At 60.7% G+C, this 20,344-nt stretch overlaps 2 protein-coding genes across 2 annotated transcripts; both read right to left on the bottom strand.

Annotated features, from left to right (window-relative positions):
• Positions 1–1,087: 1,087 nt before the first annotated feature.
• On the bottom strand, positions 1,088–5,521 carry CSF3 (colony stimulating factor 3). The gene is made up of 6 exons (XM_055132237.1): positions 5,496–5,521; positions 2,115–2,314; positions 1,880–2,016; positions 1,645–1,752; positions 1,390–1,536; positions 1,088–1,252 (listed from the first exon to the last, which is right to left on the bottom strand). The coding sequence occupies exons 1-6, from the start codon at positions 5,519–5,521 to the stop codon at positions 1,088–1,090; spliced, it is 783 nt and encodes a 260-aa protein (XP_054988212.1).
• A 2,170-nt stretch (positions 5,522–7,691) lies between these two features.
• On the bottom strand, positions 7,692–20,326 carry PSMD3 (proteasome 26S subunit, non-ATPase 3). Its single transcript, XM_055133121.1, has 12 exons — positions 19,872–20,326; positions 16,786–16,976; positions 15,449–15,586; positions 13,204–13,340; positions 12,217–12,407; positions 12,031–12,134; positions 9,807–9,921; positions 9,610–9,729; positions 9,369–9,472; positions 9,111–9,266; positions 8,552–8,602; positions 7,692–8,139 (listed from the first exon to the last, which is right to left on the bottom strand). The coding sequence occupies exons 1-12, from the start codon at positions 20,089–20,091 to the stop codon at positions 8,062–8,064; spliced, it is 1,605 nt and encodes a 534-aa protein (XP_054989096.1). The 5' UTR covers positions 20,092–20,326; the 3' UTR covers positions 7,692–8,061.
• Between the last annotated feature and the right edge of the window lie 18 nt (positions 20,327–20,344).

Here is a 20,344-nt window from a genome sequence, read left to right as displayed (position 1 = left end):
TCTGTTCTGGCCGACCCCACCCAGAAGGGGACTGGGGAGAGGGGGGACTGGGGAGAGGGGGAACTCGGCTGGGCTCCGCCCGAGAGGGCCCGGGGAGGGCAAGGGGAGCACAGGGCGGGGAGGATGGTGTGAGTGGCTCCTACACAGGGTCACGGGTGTCCCCAATAGGACGCCCGGCCCTGGGTCTCCAACTCAGTCTCAGGCATGTCCAGGCCCTATCTGTGGGCACCCAGGGGAGTGGGCGCTGGGCCAGGCCAGTGCTTGGGGGTCAGGCCTGTTGCCACCCGTCCCCTCTGCGGGGGCTCCCCCGAGCAGGGACCCACCTTCACTTCACTCAGACACGGAAACAAGTTGAAGGAAGGGGGGTCAGGAGGGTGCCCCTCCCTCCGCACGCCTCCTCGGCTGCCCCGACTGTGCCCCAGCTAGACCCAAGAAGGAAGGACACTTTGACTTGAGCACTTTATTACTCTGACACTCAGTTACAGTGAGACAGTGGGTGCGGGGACAGAGGTAACTTCCCTCCCACATGGGACGGGGGCGGCGACCAGTGTCTGAGCCTGTCCTCTGGGTGTGGGTGCTGGACCCCCATGGCCAGGACGTGGCTCAAAGGTAGAGCATGTACATGTGAGAGAACCCAGCTTCCCTCCCCGGCACCCACAAACCAAAAGAGTCTTAGGAAAATCAGATGCCCCAGCAAACTGGGACCCCAGGGTCACGTCTCCTGGCGCTGGCCCCCTCATGGGCTTACTGCGAGCGGGAGCCCAGAGCCGGGAGTCCCGGACCCGTCGGGCGACACTGGTGTTTAAATATTAAACAGGGTTGTGCGTCTCCCACACCTGTGGGAGATCTCGATGCTTCCAAGGGCCCCACAGGGGCACCCTTGAGGTTGGGGTTCACTGTGCTGCTTCCCACGGCCTATCCGGGCCGGGGAGTAGCCACAGGAGTAAATACTTGGTATTTACCTAACTGCCCCCCAGTTCAGCAACGGGGGTACGGGTGCTTCCTCTCTGCGGTAGGAGAAGGACTTAAATAGGTTTAAATATGCATAAATATTAAATAGAGATAAATAGGTGGGCCGGGCGGGCGCTCAGGGCTGGGCCAGGCCTCGCAGCAGCCTGGACGCGTGTTCCAGGAAGGTCTGCAGGCTGGAGGTCACCAGGACGCCCCCCGCCCGGCGCTGGAAGGCGGAGGTGAAGGTCGGCATGGGGCCCTGTGCGGGCTGCACGCTCGGCGCCACCCCCATGTCCTCCATCTGTTGGGGGGGAGTTAAGGTCAGTGATGGGGCCTTGGCCGGAGCCCCCTGCCATCCCATACGCCCAGGACGCCCCCCACGGCCCTGGAGTGTCGGGATGTGGGCCTGGAGGCCCAAGGGGGCACCCCTGCACGCACCTGCCGCCACACATTGGTGGCAAAGTCGGCGACGTCCAGCTGCAGCAGGTCCACGGTGGACGCCAGCTCGGGGGTGATGCCGGCCAGGGCCTGCAGGAGGCCCTGGTAGAGGAAGAGGCCTCTGTGCAGGGGACCCAGGCAGCCCGTCTAGGGGGACGGAGGAGGAGATAAGTGGTGCTGTCGGGGCTGTGCTCTCACACCCAGTGTGAACCCCCCGGACTCGCCTCCCCCTTGGCCGCGCACACATGCACTCACCGGCTGCAGGGCTTTGCTGGAGCAGCTGCTCGGCCGGGCCTGGGGGATGCCCAGAGACTGTCCTAGCAGCACCAGCTCCTCGGGGTGGCACAGCTGGTAGGAGGCACACTGGGGGAGGGGGCGGGGGAGGATGCCCAGTGAGGGACGACGTCTCCGCCTCTGGACCCCCCTTTCTGGAGGCTATGCCCGCCCCTCCCCGCTCTGCCCGGCCCTGGCTGGGGTCCCCTTCACTCACCAGCTTCCCCCGCAGCTCCCAGCCCTGGGCCTGGATCTTCCTCACTTGCTCCAGGCACTGGAGCAGGAAACGGTGGGGCAGGGCCTGGGCAGCTGTGGCTTCAAGAAGCAACCACAGGGTGCTCCAGCAGAACAAGACTGGGAGGGACACGGAGGGTCACACAATGTCCCCCGCCCTCCTCCCACCTCCCCACCAGGGCTGCCCACTGGATGAGAGGAATGAGAGGGATGCTCACCTGTGAGCTTCATGGGGCTTCGGGGGCAGGCCTGGCCGAGGGGCTGGGTGCGGGCGGCTGGTGGCTCCTTGTCCGAGGGGCTGGGTGCGGGCAGCTGGTGGGTGGCTCCTTGGCCAAGGGGCTGGGTGCGGGCAGCTGGTGGCTCCTTGTCCGAGGGGTTGGGGTGCGGGCAGCTGGCTTGGGCTCTGGCAGGACCAGCTCTGCTCCGGGGGCCTTTATACTCAACCCATGGAGGTCTGGGAGGAAATTACCTGGAGCAGGGACTGAGGCTTAGTAATAACTTCCCAGGATTTATGCAAATTTGGTGTCCAGGACAATGCAGGGGGGCGGGGGGCGATGATAAGCTGTTTGCGAAAGTTTTGTGAAATTGTGGAATCTCTGAGCTTTCCTTGACGGCTCGCCCCCTTCAGATCCTTTCCTCCTCCAAACCCCACCCCCAGCCTGAATCGCCCTGGGAGTGTTTGAACAGAAACCTGCAGAACCGAGAGTGCGCCCCAGCGAGGTTGCGGTGGGGTCAGGAGAGCGTCCAGGCAGGCCTCCCTGCCCCCACCCGGCCTCTCCCGGGGGGCCCATCCGCTGGGCACCCCTTTGTCACGCTCCCGGTGCTCCCAGCCACATGCCACACTGGGTCTGGAGCCTGGAGAGAGAGACACTCTGGTTCTGATCATCTCCCCGTTTCCCATCAGCTCCCAGAGGCTGCCCGCCCGGGCCCCCCGTGGAGGCACTTTGGGGTCCTGCCCGCGTCTCCTCCCAGACACTGAGGCACAGGGTCAGCTTCCAGGAGCTCTGTCCTGTGCAGTTAGCCGGGAACTCCCCGAGCTGTGACTCATTCCACTAAACCCATTCGTTCCCCGAGGCCAGGAAGCCGGATGTCTGCCCTGAGTGAGCAAGGCCCCTCCAGGCTCACTTCACCTGCCCTTCCTCCCCCACCCAGGGCCCCCCACACCCTGAGCTGTCCTCCCCGCCGCAGCACCCCGACTCGGGGCAGGGGGTTTGGCCTGGGGCCCCTGCCAGTGTGGTGCGGGCGCGGCAGGAGAAAGTGCGGGGCGCATGACTCTCCCAGCCAAGCCTGGGTCCCTGGACCTCTGCCCACCATGTCCATCAGACAGGGCAGGGCCCAGCAAAGTGAAGGTCACGAGCAGGGTCAGTCACAGCCTCAGTCTCCGCCTCAGGCCCAGCATAGGGGCGGCTCATGGACCAGGGGGCCCGCTCAGGGCAGTCTGGAGGGCCCCACCCAAGGTTTCTCCCCAGGTTCTCCCCTAAGAAGTGGGGGGGGGGGGGGGAGCCTCTAGCTTCACACCCAGGGTGTGGCCGGTCAGGCTAGACCATCGCTGGGGCTGGGGTGCCTCCTGGTGGCCGCAGCTGGCATGGCCTCCTAGAAGGGGTCACATCGGGCCAGTTTCGGTCCTTCAACTCATTGGTTCCCTCTCCAGCCCCTGCCAGGGATGGACCCTCGATCTGGACCCAGCTTTGAGGGAGTCTAGGGGTGGGCCTAGCGGAACCCCGGGAGAAAGGAAACTCACATTTGCAAGCACCCTGGAAGGATTATTGTTACAAATACATGATTGACAGGGCGGGAGATAGCGCCGTGGGTGGGTGCTCACCTTGCACGCAGCCAGCACGGCTTCCATCCTGTCACCAGATGTCCCCCAGGCACCGCCAAGAGTGATCCCCAAAAACAAACCAAGAAAACCGCATACAAACACATGATTGAGTGTCCAGAAACCTCTGAGGAAGGTGCTGGAACTGTTTCCCCTTTCCAGACAAGGACTTTGGAGACGAGAGTGACAGTGCAGTGGGTAGGGCATTTGCTTTGCAAACACGGTCCGCCTGGGTTCAATCCCTGACCTCTCATCTGGTCACGCGAGCACCACCAGGAGTAATTCCCGAGTGTAGAGCCAGGAATAACCCCTGAGCATCGCCCGGTGTGACCCAAAATCAAAAACAAAACAGAGGAAGACTCCGACCCCCAGCATGATCACTTCCCAAGGAGAAGAACCTGGCTCTGCCCAGGCCAAAGTTTAAAACGCTTTTATTTCTATGTTTAAATTTTACGTACTTATTTATTTTGGGGGCGCAGCTGCCGGTGCTCAGGGCTGACTCCTAGCTCTGTGCTCAGGCTCTGTACTCGTGACAGGGCTTGGGGGGACCAGCTGAGGATGGAGCCCAGCTTGTCCGTGTGCAAGGCAAGCGTCCGACCCACTGTTCTATCTTTCTGACCCCCAAATGCCTTATTTTGCTGTTGTTTTGGTTTTGGGTCACACCCTGCAGTGCCCCGAGTTTACTGGTGGCTCGGCACTCAGGAATCATTCCTCGCAGGCTCAGGGAACCGTAAGTGGTGCTGGGGATAGCATACCTGCTGTGGCATCTCTCTGGCCTCCTAACACTTTTTTGTTTTTCTGGGTTTTTGAGTCACACTGGCGATGCTCAGAGGTTACTTCTGGCTCTGCACTCCAAGAAATCACTCCTGCCAGTGCTCGGGGGACCATATGGGATGCCGGGACCAAACCCAGGTTGTCCGTGTGCAAGGCCCTACCCGCTGTGCTATCGCTCCAGCCCCTCACTTTTGTTTTTAAGTCCCTTCCTTCCCCCTTGTGGGTGTGACTGTGTTTTCTGAGCGTAGCTGCACTGGGCTGCAGGTGCTGGCAATCACAGGGCGAGCCCCCGCCCCATCAGGCTGCTCAGCACAGCTGGGCAGTGCCCGGCTTGGATGGCCCAGATGCTCTGCCATGGGACAGTCGCTGTGCCTGAGCCCGGAACTCTTCTTTTCTCAGGACCATGAGTATTCAGGCTTGAACCCAGTCCTCCTGCAGGCAGAGCACGTGTTCCTTTCCTTCCTGGTACCTCCTGGGTCCCGGGAAGGACTTGCAAGTGGCCAGAGATGAGACAGACAGGGTGGGTGGCTGCCAGAGTGACCGTCTGTGCAGGGAAGGTGCTGGCATCTGTCCCATAGGAAGCAAACGCAAAACTTGGCTTGACCTGGTGTGTCGGGCACCTTCCATGCCCCTTTCTCTTCTCCACTGTGTCCCGCGTGGTCCCTGCCACAAACCAAGGGCCTTTCTCAGGACCTGAGAACTAGTTGGGGGTGGGGAGGCTCTGTAATGGGGCAGCCTGTACCGGGGGGCTCTGCAGGGCCAGGCTCCCCACTATGACCCCTCTCTCCATCCCCCAAAGGCCTGTCCTGAACTTCCTACTTTCATCGGGAACATCCTTTCATCCGGAAGGATGAGGGAGGTGGGGACTCACGGGCTGCTGACTTGGCCCGTGGGCCGTGAGCCAGGAGCGGCTTTTACAGTTTCAGATGATCGGGAGGGAAAATCAAGACTTTCATAACATGTGAAAACTGTATGGAACGCAACCCCCTCTTTGTCATTTGCTTACTTGCGGCTGCTGAGCACCACTTTCATTCCGGGAAGGCAGAGACGCGCGGCTGGGCCTGATCTCAGGGCTCCGGAGCCAAAGAGACGGGCCCGCGAGATGGGCATGTCTGGGAAGACATGCCCAGAGATGCCCTCCACTGAGTAAGGTAGTGCCCAGAGACAAGGGCGGGGCCTCGGCACATGGGCTGTGGGCTCGCCACCGGCCTCTCTGGAGCCGGAACCCCAGAGCAGAAACCCCACGAGGAAAGTTGTTTGTTCTTTTGTTTTGGGGGCCACATCCAGCGGTGCTCAGGGCTCTGCCCTCAGGGATCACTCCTGTCGGGGCTTGGAGGGCCCTGCAGGGTACCAGAGACTGAACCTGGGTCATCTGCCAGCTTGGGAAGTTTGTTTTCTTCAGTTTTATTGTTCACGGGTGCGGTGTGGGCTGGATTAGGCCTACTAGCAAGGGAACTGGCGGTATGCTGTGGTCCTGTGATGTATCACGGCAGTTAAAAAGGCAGAAGGGCTGCAGTGAGTACAGTGGGTAGGGCGTTTGTCTTGCATGTGGTCAACCTGGGTCTGATCCCTGGCACCCCATGTGGCCCCCTGAGCCAGGAATAAACCCTGAGCTTATTCCACCGGGTGTGGCCCAAAACCAAACAAAAACCTCAAAATAATTCTGTTTTTCTCTTTGGCGTGGGGCCTGACACCCAGCAGTGCTCAGGAGTGACCTCTGGTGCTGCTCAGGGACCCTAGGTGGTGCTGGGCATTCAGGCCGGGGTCACCAAGCGCCAACCAAGGGCTGGACCCTGTACTCTCTCTGGGGCCTGCAATGTTGCTTTTTGTGGTGTAAGGACATAAGCTGGAGGGCTGAGGCTGTGGCTCAGTGGCAGAGGCCAAGTTCCACCCCGGACACCAAAACAAAACCACAAAACTGGAAGGAAGACCTCCTGCCTCTCTGATGCGCACTCTCCTCACTCACAAGTGCTCTCACACACGCTTCCTCTCCTCACTCACACTCACACATTCTCTCACACATACGTAGCATCCCTCGCTCTCCTCTCTTGCAATCTTTCTCCCACTCTTCACTCACTCTTCCATAGTCTCACACACTTGCTTTCACACTCATTCTCACTCACTCTCCACTCAGACTCCCACACACAGCCGCACACTCGCTTTTACTCATTCTCACTCTGCCCTCTTCACTCATACTGACATTCTCAAACACAGCCGCACACTCGCTTTTACACCCATTCTCACACTCTCTCCCTCTTCACTCCGTTCTCACACACACAGCATCACACACTTGCTTTCCCCTCTTTTATACTCTTCCTCTCACCCTCGCACTCCCTCACAGTCTGACTGAACTTGACACAGGAACACAGTGCGGACAGTCACGGCTCTCCTCTGTCGTTCCAAATGAAAGGAGCTGCTCGTGGGAGCAGGGAGCCGGGTGGAAGTCACACTGGGTGCCGCAGGAAGACGGCCAGGCCCGGGGGAGAAAAATACAAGCAACACCCAGACAGTGAGCACATGACTCAGGGAACAAGCAGCAGGAATCGTGCAAAACCAAACCACAGTGACGAGTCAGAACCTCTGGGACTGGGTCGTGGCTCCCAGGGCAGGGGGCCTGAGAGCCACTGCTGGCGAGTCCTCCATCCCTTCCAAAAACATACTCAGACCTTCCCCACAGACTGAAGCGGGAATGCCTCATGTAACCACAGTGGCCGAGGGGTACCTGTCTGCACCTCCTCTCTGAGAACAGGGGGCTGTTGCGGGGTCAGGGTGGAGACTAAACCTCAAGGCCCAGCTCTACCCCAGGCACCAGAAACCAACAACTCCAACATTCCCCACAAACACGAGCCAGGGCTTGGAGGTAAAGAACAGCTTTACAATGCAAACCTAGAAGTGTCATGGCATGGACGGGTGACAGGGGCAGGCACCCCGCAGCAGGGAGGGTCACCCACAGGCCTCCCCGCCTGTAACACCTGGGCCCGGGGGAACCCGCACACGGGTCGGGCCAGACAGGACTCTCGAGAGGGACGAGCAGCCCCGTAACTGTCACTGAGGCTGAGGCAGGTGTGTCCTCTCCTTTGACCGTAACTCCGACATCCCCAGTCTCAGGGGTGGGCGGGGACCATGCCGAGAAGCGCCTCACAAACCTCCGGGCCTGTTGCGGCTGCAGCGAGACAAGTGGAGTGAGTGGCAAACTCACAAGGAACTTTGGAGAACTTTTTATTGTTTAAAAATCATAATTGAAGCTTCAAAAAACATACACCCCAATGCATGTCCCCAGTTCAGTCCCTCCTCCCGCAGGAGTGCGGGGTCCCATCCTGCTGCCCACGCCGCTGGCCAGGACCTGCCCTGGAGGCCCGCCCCGTCCTCCGGCCACCGCACGCCAAACTGCCGGCTGGGGCGCGGTCCTGGGGTGGGGCGGGGCGGCTGGTCCCTGCACCCGCACCCCCACCCCGCACGGATGCAGTCTGTGAGCCGCGTGTGGGAAGAGGGGAGGGTGCCCTGGGCAGGGGCGCCCCGGGGGACAGACAGTGCCCGTCCCCACTCACCCCCGCCCTCCCCAGCCCCCTGGCTCAGGGGAAGCTGTCGTCGTCATCCTCCGCCATCTCCTTGGCGAACTCCAGGTCCTGCTGCTCCCGCTCCCGCCGCTCCTGCGGGGACAGCACAGCCTCGCTCAGAGTCCGGCCGGCTCCAGGGCTGCCCCGCAGGAACCGCCCCCCGCTCTGGCCCCCATTTACAGACAGGGGCCCCTCGGGCTGAGCGGTGCTTCTGGTGACCAGGCCACATCCTCAGGCTGGGGTGAGCCCCACCTTGCTTGCCCCGGCCGTTCCCTTTATTATTCCTTCCTTTGGTCTTGGGGCCACACCCAGTCATGCGTGGTGCTCGCTCCTGGTGGCATCGGGGATCAAACCTGGGTCTCCCGCATGCAAATAACGTGCTCAGCCTGTTGGGCATCTCTCTGGCCCTCCAGGAATCAAAGCAGGGCCTGGCACATGCCCCCGCCACTAGCCTCAGGGGCAATCCCCGCTCTCCTGCCCCCTGCCCCAGTTTACGGCCACTTACCTCTGCTGACTCCAAGTCCTTGTTGTAGGATTTGGGAGGAAACCTCATGGCCTGCGGCAGGTGGGGAGGAAGGAGGTGAAGAGGCCGTGGGCACGCAGGAGGCCGTGTGTACCCACCCTGCCCAAGGAGGAGCTGCTCGGGCTCCAGCTAACTTTGGGGACAGTGCCCACCAGTCTGGGGAGTCACCAGGAGGGACGGGGCCTGAGCCCAGGGGGGCAGCTATAGGGGGTGGGAGTCGGGCCAGTCTCCGATGCCCATCATGGGCCCCCACATGCAGTGGCTGCCGCTCGTCATCCCAGGAGGGTCGTGCAGGAGCCGAGACACCACCCCCATCTACCCCGGCTCCGCCAGGCCCTCATTTACGGACCCCCCTCCCCGCCACAGCTCCACACCCAGAAGGGCAAAGGCAGGTCTCTTTCTGTCTGGACTTGGGTTACCCCTGGCGGTACTCGGGGGGTTGTGTGTGGACCCGGGATCAGCGTGGGTGAGGTAGATGCCGGGGGCCCCGCCTGCCCCTCCACTGAGGCCCAGGAGAGCCACGGCCAGGCGCGGAGCCCACCTTGACAGACATGTTGTGGATGTCCAGGCAGAAGGAGATGCGCTGGTGGAAGGCGAGCTGTGGCTCCCGCGTGGAGTAGATGTCCGTCATCTCCTTGGACTGCACGTAGCCCTTCTCGTGGTTGATGCTGGCCTCGATGACGCCATCGCGGATGGCCTGTGCCCCGCCGAGAGCTCAGCGGCCAGCCCGCCCCCGTCCTCCCTCCCTCCCCGGCAGCTTCCTGGGAAGGGACCCCCCCCAACCCCTGCGCCCGCCCACCTTAGCGACGATGAACTCGGCATCCTCCGGGCTGTCCAGCTGCAGCTTCTGGGCGATGTCGGCCAGGGAGATGCGGGAGTAGGAGAGGCTGATCATGCGCACACCTGCGAGAAGGACGCATCGGGGCTGACGCTGACGCCAGGGCTGGGTTTGTTCTGGGCCACACCTGGTGGTGCTTAGGGCTGACTCCCAGCAGGGCCTGGGGGCCACAAGGGGGTCCGGGGACGGAGCACCCCCCCACCTGTCTTGATGACGTTGTGCCGCAGTCGGATGATGAGGGTGTAGGTCCCGTCTGCCTGGAACTTCTCCCCAAACTGATCCAGGACCTGGTTGAACTTGGCGAGGTTTCCTGTCCTGACGGCTGCAGGGGAGGAGCAGAGGTCAGGGGCCTGCCCGTCCCCGGACGCCATGCGGGAAGCGGCAGCGGTGGGGCCTTACCTTGGGTCAGAAGGAAGTAGGGCATGAGCGAGCGCTTGAGGGACGGCTGCCGGAACTGCAGCCGGTCGGGGATCTCGCCCAGCAGCAGCTCCACCACGATGAGCAGCTTGTGCACCTGCGGGGGGCGGGAGCTGACGGGACCCGGGCAGAGGTGCCGCAGAGGCAGGTGGCATAGGGGTGGGGGGTGTGGGGGCAAACACGCACGCCACCCCCCGACCCAAGCAAGAACTCTGCAGCCGGGCGCTGGAGCAAAATAGCACAACGGGTAGGGCATTTGCCTTGCACGCAGCCGACCTGGGTTCGATTCCCAGCATCCTTATGCTCCCGAGCACTGCCAGGGGTAATTCCTGAGTGCAGAGCCAGGAGTAACCCCTGTGCATTGCTGGGTGCAACCCCAAAAAAGCAAAAAACAAACAAACAAACAAAAAACCCAACCCCGCATCCAATTAGACCCCTCCTCAGAGTGAGGCTGAGTGGAGTCTGGACGCGCCCAGGAGCTGTGGGCAGCCCGGTGATGGCTTTGCATGACTGGGAGAAGGGATGTGAGGCCAGGAGCTTCTCGTGGCTCAGTGCTCAGGGGCCGCTCCTGGCAGTGGCAGGAGGACCTTGCAGTCCTGCAGGCTGGACCTGAGTCTCCCACAGGCAGAGCCGATGGCCCTGACCCCTCAGGCTCGAGTCTCAGCTCGGCTTTCTGGGCCCTGAAATGGGTGTCATCAAAGGCCAGGTCTGCCTCTGACCCTGCACCGGGCAGCCCTGCGAGCACTGTTCAGGGAGTCAGTGTGTGGCCATGAGGACGAGCAGGAATGGTGATGGCACTAACGAGGGTGCAGACGATACCAGAAAGGGGTAAGTTCCAAGGATGTAGGGGGAGTCCTGGGCGAGTGAGCGAGCGGGTGGGGAGAGCCTGGGGAGCCCATCGGGGCCGGCACCAGCCCTACCCTTCTCTACCCTTCTCTGTACCGTGGCACGAGCCGTGACTTCCAAACTCACTCGGGAAAGCCCCACCCCATCCCAAGTATCTCAGAGCAGAACAGTGTTAGGGACATGTCAAGGGGAGGGAGGCAAACGGAGGCCGCCTCACACAGGAGGGTCCCTGCAAGCCACGTCCACAAGCCCCAAGCGGACAGGACAGATGTCCAGCCCTGGACAGAGCTGAACGTGCATGCGCTGCTGCAGCCACCGAGGGGCCTGAGGAGATGCAGTGGCCAGTCAGTAGTGCTGACCATGAACTCAGAAGCAAGAAAGGCCACACCAGGAGGCTGAGTGCGCCTCAGACGGCTCCGCTGAGGATCCCTTACCTGTGGGCCCTGAACCCGTTCCCTGGCCCCTCCATCACCTACAGCGGGCTTCTCTAGCCATAGTTTATTTACTTTTATTGAGAGTGTGCATGAGAGAGAGAGAGAGAGAGAGAGAGAGAGAGAGAGAGAGGGAGAGAGAGGGAGAGAAAGAGAGAGGGAGAGAGAGGGAGAGAAGGAGAGAGAGAGGGAGAGAGTGAGAGGGGGAGGGAGGGAGGGAGAGAGAGAGAGAGAGAGAGAGAGAGAGAGAGTGTGTGTGTGATGGGCCCACTGCTACTGGTGCTTAGGTGACCTTGTGGTGCCAGGGACTGCACCCAGGGCCCTGGCCAGGTCAGGTGTACGTCTGAGAGGCTGGAGCACATAAGGTGCTTGCCTTACACGTGTCCAGATCCCTGGCCCCCCCATAAGGTCCCCCAGGCCCCACAAGGAACAGGAAGTAAGCCCCGAACACCACCGGGTGTGGCCCCCAAACAAGAGCCTCTTCTCTTATCTGTTCCTGTCTCACGGTGCCTAAAGCCAAGGCCACCCAGAGATGGCTCACAGGGCGCAGAGTCCTGGGCTGCCTGGGACTGACCCCCAGCTCTGGTCCCCTAAGCACTGCCACGGCTCCCAAACGAACAAACGTCAAAACAACCAAAAACCTCCAAAACCATTGGGGACTGACAGCGGCTTAGCTCCCCATGCTGTCAGCTTCCTGGGGATTTTCTGGGTCCCCCAGGGTCCGTGGAGGGGCCTGGGCTTCATCAGCCCGATCCAGTTCCATCCCTGGGGCAATGTCAGGAGACGTTCAGGGGGGTCGGGGGGGCAGAGGGGCATGTGCCAGAGCTGTGGGTGGCAGCTGTCCGCACTGAGACCCGGCACCCAGGCTCTGCCATTCCCTTCACACGGCCTCTGGGCGGGCACAGAAGCGGGGGGTCCCTGCCGCTCACCGTCTGTTTGAAGCCCACAGCCGTATGCTGCGGCGCCTTGCGGAGGGCATTGGTCATCGTACGCCGGGCCTCCGAGTACTCTAACTGGATGGCTTTGATTCGCCCTGCGAGGGGAAGGGGACCGTGATCAAGGCGAGGGGCGCCTGAGGGGGAGCCCAGCCGGCCTGCCCCGCGCGGGCCGCTCACCGGTGTAGTACAGGTACCGGGCCCACTCGTTGTTGTTGGCCTGCTCGGGGAACACGGACTTGGACACCAGCTTCTCGGCCTGGTCGTACAGGCTGTAGTGCAGGTAGTTCCGGAGCAGCAGGTTCAGCAGGGTGGCCTGGCCGTCGGCGTCGTGCCGCAGCGTGGCCGTCCGGAGCCGGGCATGCAAGAAGCTTCGAGAAGGAGAGAGGTTAGCGGCGCCACCAGTCACCTCTCACGGGGCAGCCTCTGACCCGCCACCCTCGGTCCTCCGAAACAGCAGCCGTCTGGTCAGTCACGGTCATTTCTGGCCACCGGGAGCGTCCACACTCAGAAGCCTCGTGCTGGGGATGCGAGACCCCTCGGATTCTGGGGAGGAGGCAGGCAAGGACTGTGACGCAGGCTGAGACGAGGGGGTGAGGCTCTAAGAAGCTGGACTCAGGGGGCCCTTACTGTGCAGAGAGGGAGAGAACAGAGGCGTGACAGAGGGAGAAACGCCCTGGCAAGGGCCGAGGGCGGGGAGAGGGCCAGGAGACGGAGCCTGCAGGGACCGCGAGGACTGGCCTGAGGGAAATGGGGAGCCACAGCAGGTTTGAAGCAGAAAGAGAAACTGCTTTTCAGCCTGTCTTTTTATGTGTTTTGGGTTCTGGGCCACACCCAGCGGTGCTCAGGGCTGACTCCTGGAGGGGCTCAGGGGACCATATGGGGTAGTGGGGACTGAACCTGGGTCAGCCGCCTGCAAGGCAAATGCCCTCCCTGCTGCCTGTGTTTTGGGACGCACCATCAGCCCTCTCTGGGTGTGGGGGGCAGGGGGTTCTGGGGGCCAGCTCTTACTGCCTGAGGGGTCTCTCCACTCCGTGCTCCAGTGCCGGACGCTCCACCGCGCAGGGCCAGGGGAGCCCACCTGCCTCTCCTCCCTCTCCGCCCTGGCACCTCACAGGCCCTCTGCCTGCTTCCTGCCCACGGCCCCCAAGGCGGCGGCCCCTGTACCTGCGCACCACGTCCAGCTTGTCCAGGTACTCATAGACCCGGGCGTGGTAATAGTAACACTTGGCGGCCACCAGGTCCAGGGCCCGGCGGTTCTGAGCACTGATCTTCTGCATCAGGTCGTCAGAGACCTTCTGGGCCTGGGGAAGCAGACAAGAGGCCATCAGGAGGCGGATTTCTCACGCGGCTGACCGGGGCCGACGTGGCCAGGAGCCCCTGCGAGGGACAGCCCAGAGAGGTGGAAACGAGTCTGCTACGGCTTCACCCCCACCGCGAGGAGACCCTCGTCAGGGCTCTGCATCCGAGGCCTGCCCGTCCACAGGGGCACGGAGGGCCGGGCCGCGCCTCAGCACAGCGGCCTCAGAAACGGACAGCGCTCACACGCACAGCACACGCCTGGAGGATGCGAGGCCCCGGGGCCCCTCCCGCCACTGCGTAGGAGCCCATCCCCAGCATCGCTGGGAGGGAGGTGCTCCCCACTGAAAAAAAAAGACATAAAGTCAAAAGAAGCCAGATTTGAAGTGCCGCAGGTCACGTAATGAGCTGGAAGATCTGTGAGACATAAAACAAACAGGCGGCCTCCAGGGTCGCAGAGGGAGAACAGGAAGTGATTACAGAGCATATGCTTTTTTGGATTAAAAGTTTCTGGCATTACATGATGGTGACCTCACAACCTCTTGAATAGAATAAGACCCTATGAATTACACACTTTTTTTTTGGGGGGGGGGCGGTGTGAGGCACACCCAGCAATGGGGCTTACTCCTGGCTCTGTATCCGGGATCACTCCTGGTGGGGCTCAGGGGACCATACGAGGTGCAAAGCAAGTGCCCTCTCCGCTCTGGTTCAGAACGACACCTTCTGTGGCCATCCTGGCAGTGCCTCGGGGCTTCCTGGCTCTGTGCCCATGTGGTGCCAGAAATAAGCCCAGGCCTTCTGCATGTGACGCACATGCTCTGGCCTACTGAGCCCTCCTGGGTACGTACACTCGGAAGGGGGTAAGTCACACCTGAACGAAACAGTCAAGGAGATCAGCCAATGGGAGGGAAGGACGGGCAGGAAAGGAGGAAGCAAGGAAGAAGCAACGTGGGCCTGTGGTTCTTCCAAGTGGGCTCCTAGGACAGTTGCTCTGGTGACTAAGAAGCTGGCCCAGGAGCTGGAGCGATAGCACAGGGGGTAGGGCGTTTGCCTTGCACATGGCCGACCCAGGTTCGAGTCCCAGCATCCCATATGGTCTCCTGAAAACCGTCAGGAGAGTGCATGAGCCAGGAATAACCCCTGTGCATCGCCGGGTGTGATACCCCGCCCTCAAAAAAAAAAAAAAAAGCAAAAAAGCAAGCGTGTTGCTGGGCCTGAGGTGTTTGCAAAGGCTGGAGCACAGGTGTCACACGCAGGAGGCCCCGCATCAATCTTCAGCACATGATCCCGAGCACTAATGAGAATAAGACTGGAACAGAGCGGGCCGGAGCAATAGCACAGCGGGTAGGGCGTTTGCCTTGCACTCGGCCGACCCGGGTTCGATCCCCGGCATCCCATATGGTCCCCCAAGCACCGCCAGGAGTAATTCCTGAGTGCAAAGCCAGGAGTAACCCCTGAGCATCGCTGGGTGTGACCCAAAAAGCAAAAAAAAAAAAAAAAAAAAAAAAAAGACTGGAACAGAGCTGGGTTTGCCCCCCGCCCCCCAAGAAAGAGCAAAATACCCCAAAAAAGGGCTGGAGAGTTAGTACAGAACAGAAGGAACTTGTCTTGTACATGGCTGACATTGGTTTGATCCTGATGTCACATATGGTCCCTGGAGCAGTGCCAGGACTAATCCCTGAGCACTTCGGGATGTGCCTCAAATCCCCCCAAACAAAATGCTCAGGAATCACTTCTGGTGGTGCTTGGGTCACCTCACAGGATGTCAGGGATTGAACCCGGGTCGGCTGCATGCAAGGCAAGCCCCTGATGTGCTGCACTGCAGCCCGAATCCCAATAATAACCAAGCATGGGGACACTTTCCCACCCCGGGGAGGTCAATCTGCCTGAGACACAGCGGGGACCTGAACCCAGGTCTGTCTCTGAGCCTCTTTTCCGACAAGGATGCACTACGCTGGCACTGGGTCCTAGACAGGCACAGGACGGCCACTGCCAGCCCTTCCCACAGCGCCTGGCAGCAGTCAGGGGGTTCGTCGTCGTCAGTAGGCAGGGGAGAGTCGGGGAGGGTGAATAACCCTGTGATGGCTGCCCGTCCTCCCCCTGCCCAGCCCACCTCCTTGTAGCGCTTGCTGTTCATCAGGAAGATGACCATGAGGAGCTGCAGGTACGCTTCCACTTCAGGCAGCAGGGGAGTGGACGCGGCCTTCCCTGTCCGGGGACGGAACTGCAAATCGGCTTCCGTGTCCATGGGCTAGGAGAGGGCAAGTTACCAGGAACAGCTCAGATCAATCCCAAGACCGAAGAAGCACACTGACTCACTATCTCAACAAGCGCCACCTACGCCGGGCCACGGGCTCTCCAGTGGCGGGGACGCAGACCTGACCACTCCTCTCCCACGGGAGTCCAGGAGACAGCGTGTGCGCTGGCGAAACAAATGAGGAGATGGAGGACCTCTCTCCTCTCCCCTCGGGGCACAGGCTACAAGCCCGGAGGGCTGCAGGGGTACGGAGGAGGCCGGAGAGGCAATGTGGGAACAACTCTCTCCGGGGAGAGGGCTCCTCTGCGACCAGTGCTCCCTGCGTGCCGACAGTTTGCGTCTCTCTAAGTGCCTTCCTGGCCCTCCCTCCCCCATGACATTTGCCAAGCGAAGAAATGGAGGACTGAAGAGATCACGCTGCCCAAGCTCTGAAAGGTTCCAACGGCGGAGTGCGGGCTCCAGCCAGTCCCACCTCCCAGACAGCAAAGAGAGGGCGCACCTTCTCCCAGGACAAAAGACTCCACCAAAGGGAGAAGCGGGGTGGTCTGTGCTGGGAGGAGTCGGCAGAGTGTTTGCCTCAGAGATCCCAAGTCTCTGCCCCTCTTGAACTCAGAACCTGAGCCCCCGGGGCAGAGAGACAATTTTCCTTATTGGTGAGCAAATATGTCTTAAAACAGTGGTTTCTCGCGGCTGTTGCGGCCACGCGAGCTCATATAATCTTCATTCTTAGCAATGGAAACCAAATTATCAAATGATGCCTTTCCAGCAGGTTTGATTGTTGGGGGAAAATTCCAAATAATAATAATAATAGTGAGTTCTCTGTTGAAATACTGAATGTATCCAAAGTACAGATAGAATAAAGGGAAGATTATTAGCCACTCAGGTGGGGGGGTGGGTGTGGGACGGGGGTATATTTGGGGTTCTTGGTGGTGGAACATGTGCACTGGTGAAGGGACGGGGGTTTGATCATTATATGACTGAGACTTAAACCTGAAAGCTGTGTAACTTTTTTCATGGTGATTCAATAAAATAAAAATTAAAAAAAAAAATTAAAAATAAAAAAATAAACCAGTGGTTTCTCAGGGGGTTGGATCCCAAGAGCAAAAATAACGCAAAAACGGCGCCTTTGCCTCTCTCCCCGGCTCTGGCAGGCTCAGCGGGACATCCAGGGACACTGAGGCCGGCACACTCACCTCCTCCAGGAAGGGCAGCAGGAAGTCTCGCGTGGTGTTATTGGAGGTGAAGAAGCCGTGGACAGCCTTGTACAGGACATAGTGGTTGAGGCGGCGGGACGTGGAGGGCAGCATCCGCAGGGCGCGCAGCACGTAGCGGGGCTCCTTGCCGGAGACGGCCTTCTCCAGCTGCTTCACGTGCTCCTTGATGTCTGCCAGGGCCAGAGGGGAGAGCGTGCCGTTACTCCCAAGGCTCCCGCTGCCCCGGCTGGGAGTGCTCGGGCAACCTCCACAAAGGGGCAGAATGTGGGGGCCGCCTCGCTGCTCGTTCTGGGGGGGAGGGGCACGGGTCCCCAGAGGGCCCGGGGCTCCTGCTGGTGAATCTCCGCCAACCGTGGTTTAATCTGAGGGCACACGAGGTGGTGCTGAGGTGGCAGGACGACCCGGAATGCTCAGGGATCACTGCCCTGGTGTCCAGGGCTGACTGATGATGCATCTTGACCCCTGTACTCCCTCTCTAGCCTCCTCTTCACAGCTTCTGCCCCAACACGGTTAAACGATGCACTGAGGGGCTGGAGTGATGGTACAGCCGGAGGGCGCCTGCCCGCATTATCCCAGTACCCCATATAGTCTATCCCGGGACCCCACATGGTCCCCTCAACCCACCAGGAGGAATCCCTGAGCACAGCCTACTACGGCTCAACCTCCCCCCCCACCCAAAAAAAAAAAGCAAAGCCTTGGCTTTGAAGTCAAAACCAAGAAATCAAAAAATAAAGCTGAGTGAGAGAAGTGGTGTAGTAACAGAAAAGTGAGAAATAACACAAATACACAGTGTTTTACTAGAGCTCTAAACAGGAAGACCGTCTAGATGCGAACAAGGGGTGGAGGGTGGGAATTACACAAGCACTTGAAAGATTCATGACACTATAACAAAGTAACTTTCTGAGGGATCAGAGATATAGTACAGCGGTAAGGTACCTGCACGGGCACCCAGCTGACCCCAGTTCAGTCCACCCCACAGGGTTCCCTGAGCAACGCCAGGAGTGACCCCTGAGCAAACCCTTGTGGGCAATCAAGAGTCACGCTTTTACTTTTACCACTGCCCTCCTACCACAAAAAAAGGGAAAAAAAGATCGAACACTATATTTACTCATACCTGTTCTGACTTTATTTCATTGTGATTATTTTTGGGTCAGACCTGGCAGTGCTCAGGAATCACTCCCGCCGGGGCTCAGGGGAGCCTGGGGGTTCTGGGGGGATGGAACAGGGCTTGGCCTCCCACTGTACTGTCCCACCTTTATAAACTGACTCGGGAAAGGCTGAGCAGTTAAAAAAAAAAAAATCACACGAGAAAAATGTGGTCAGGGATCGAAGTTTTCCCTTCTATTACTTTGGACGGCCCATGTGCCCAAAAATTCATGTTCATTCTAATGGACATGAATTACTTTATAGGAAGAAAGTTGTGTCCAGAGTGACAGTATAGCGGGTAGCACCTGGCTGGCCCAAGTTCAACTCCCGGGCCCCAAATGGCCCCCTCGAGCCTGGCCTGGAGTGATCCCTGAGTGCGGAGCCAGGAGTAATCCCTGAGCACCGCTGGGTGTGACCTCCGAGCCAACAACAAAAAGTGAAAAAGAAAGGGTATTTACAGAATACCTGTTATCTCCCCAGTAGGCACCGCTGAGGGGCCCCTTGTTTCTTTCGGGAAAAGCCTCTTTCTTGGATGCTGGTTCTGTTGCCAACTTTGGGGCAGGAGCTGATGCCCCAAACACTATCACTGACGGGAGTGAGTGAGCCCCACCTCACTCCCGTCAGTGTTTTATCATCTTTCTGCTGTTTCAGCTTGGGGGCCACTCCCAGCTTTGTATTTGTTTTTGTTTTGTTTTGTTTTTTGGGTCACACCCGGCAATGCACAGGGTCACTCCTGGCTCATGCACTCAGGAATTAAGTCCTGGCAGTGCTCAGGGGACCATATGGGATGCTGTGCTATTGCTCCAGCCCCCCCCCCCCTTTGTATTTGGAGAACTGGCAGCGCAGGGGGTCTGAGACCCCAGGCCCAGCCTGCAAAGCCTGTGCTCTGGCACCTCAGCCTCTCCCCAGGGTTTCCACCTGCTTTAGTGTTTCCCAAAGTGTGTGTGGGGGGGTGGGGGGGAGTCAACACAACCCACTGGAGGGTGGCGGCACAACTGGGAGAGTCTCTGCTTGAAGATTGGGTGATTTATCTCTCTCTCTCTGAAAAGGCGGCAATACTAACATAATAAATGTGTGGATCTCTGCTCTAGTCTCAAACAGTTAAGGAGAAACAAAACTCAGCCAAGTTTGCTTGTTTTTAAGTTTGTTTTGGGGCCGCCCCCCCCGCCCCTGTGCTCAGGGCTCACTCCTGGCTGGGATGGGTGGGGATCCTACGGGGTTCGGGGTTCGGAGCAAGTGCAAGGCAAGCGCCCTACCCGCTGTACTATACAAAGTCGGTGCCGCTGGATCCGCTGGATCCGGAACCGGGGAAACTGCCCCAGGATCTCACCGGGAGGCTCCAGCCGCGGGCGGGATGGTCTACGTGGGAAGAGTAAGGCGAGAACTTGGAGGAAACCAGCAAAGCTACAGGGTGGGGAGGGGGACGACTCGGGGCGGCCAGACACAAGCGGCGGGGCACCGATGGGGGGTCACGGTGGGCGGGTGGGGGTGTCGGTGGAGAAGCCGGAGGGCAACGCCGGGCACTTGGAGTCACTGCACCTTACAGCGACGCGGGTCTGGGCACCTCGGCCCTGCCGGGGGAAGGAAGCAGGGCTAGAGGCGGGGATGCTGCTCACCCAAGTCCTGGACTTCGGGGGCCGGGCCTGGGCGTCATCCTGACCGCCCCCTCCCCGACCCCCACACAGACCCAGACTCCGGGTCGTCGAGGGCACCGCCAGGTGCCGGGCGCGACCCCAGCTCCGGTGGCGCAGGGTGGCGGCGGCCAGGGAGAAGTTAGGGGAGGAGGGGGACGGGACGGGCCGGGGTCGGAGCAGAGGAGTGGGGGGCGCGCAGGCTCTGCGGGGGTCCCCGGAGCGGCTGGGTCCCCGGGGCGCTGTCACCCGGGCGCCCCCCGGCCCGGGGCGGGGGGGGTCTCCTACCCTCCAAGGTGACGGTGTCCAACTCGCGCTGGGAGTGCTCGGCCGCCGCCGTGGCCGCCTTGCCGTCCGCGTCCCCGGTGGAGCCCACGCCCGGGGTCGCCTCCTCCTTCATCTCCACGTCCTGGGGGGCTGGGGGCGGCGGCGGCTCCTGTTCGCCTCCGCCGGGCGGCGGCTTGGACTTGTCGGCGCCGCGGCGCCGCGCCGAGCCCTCCTGTTTCATGGCGCCCGGGGTGGCGGCCTTGTCCGGGGAGCGAGGCCGGGGCCTCGCGTGAGCCCTCGCGCCGGAGACCAGGAACCGAGCCGGGCCTGCACACGAGCGCGGGCTCGCTCGCCTCGGGCCGCACGATGACGGAGCAGCTGCAAACCCCCTTCCCGGCGCGGGGCCTTCTGGGAAGTGCCAGGCCCGACTGGCCGAGGGCCGAGGCCGCCCAGGGGAAAGAAATCAACAGCCAGAGCGCAGGATGGCGGCGGAT

The sequence above is a fragment of the Sorex araneus genome, chromosome 3 (genome assembly GCF_027595985.1).
Source record: "Sorex araneus isolate mSorAra2 chromosome 3, mSorAra2.pri, whole genome shotgun sequence".
In the NCBI taxonomy this organism is placed as follows: Eukaryota; Metazoa; Chordata; class Mammalia; order Eulipotyphla; family Soricidae; genus Sorex; species Sorex araneus.
This window is presented reverse-complemented; position numbering and strand designations above follow the sequence as displayed.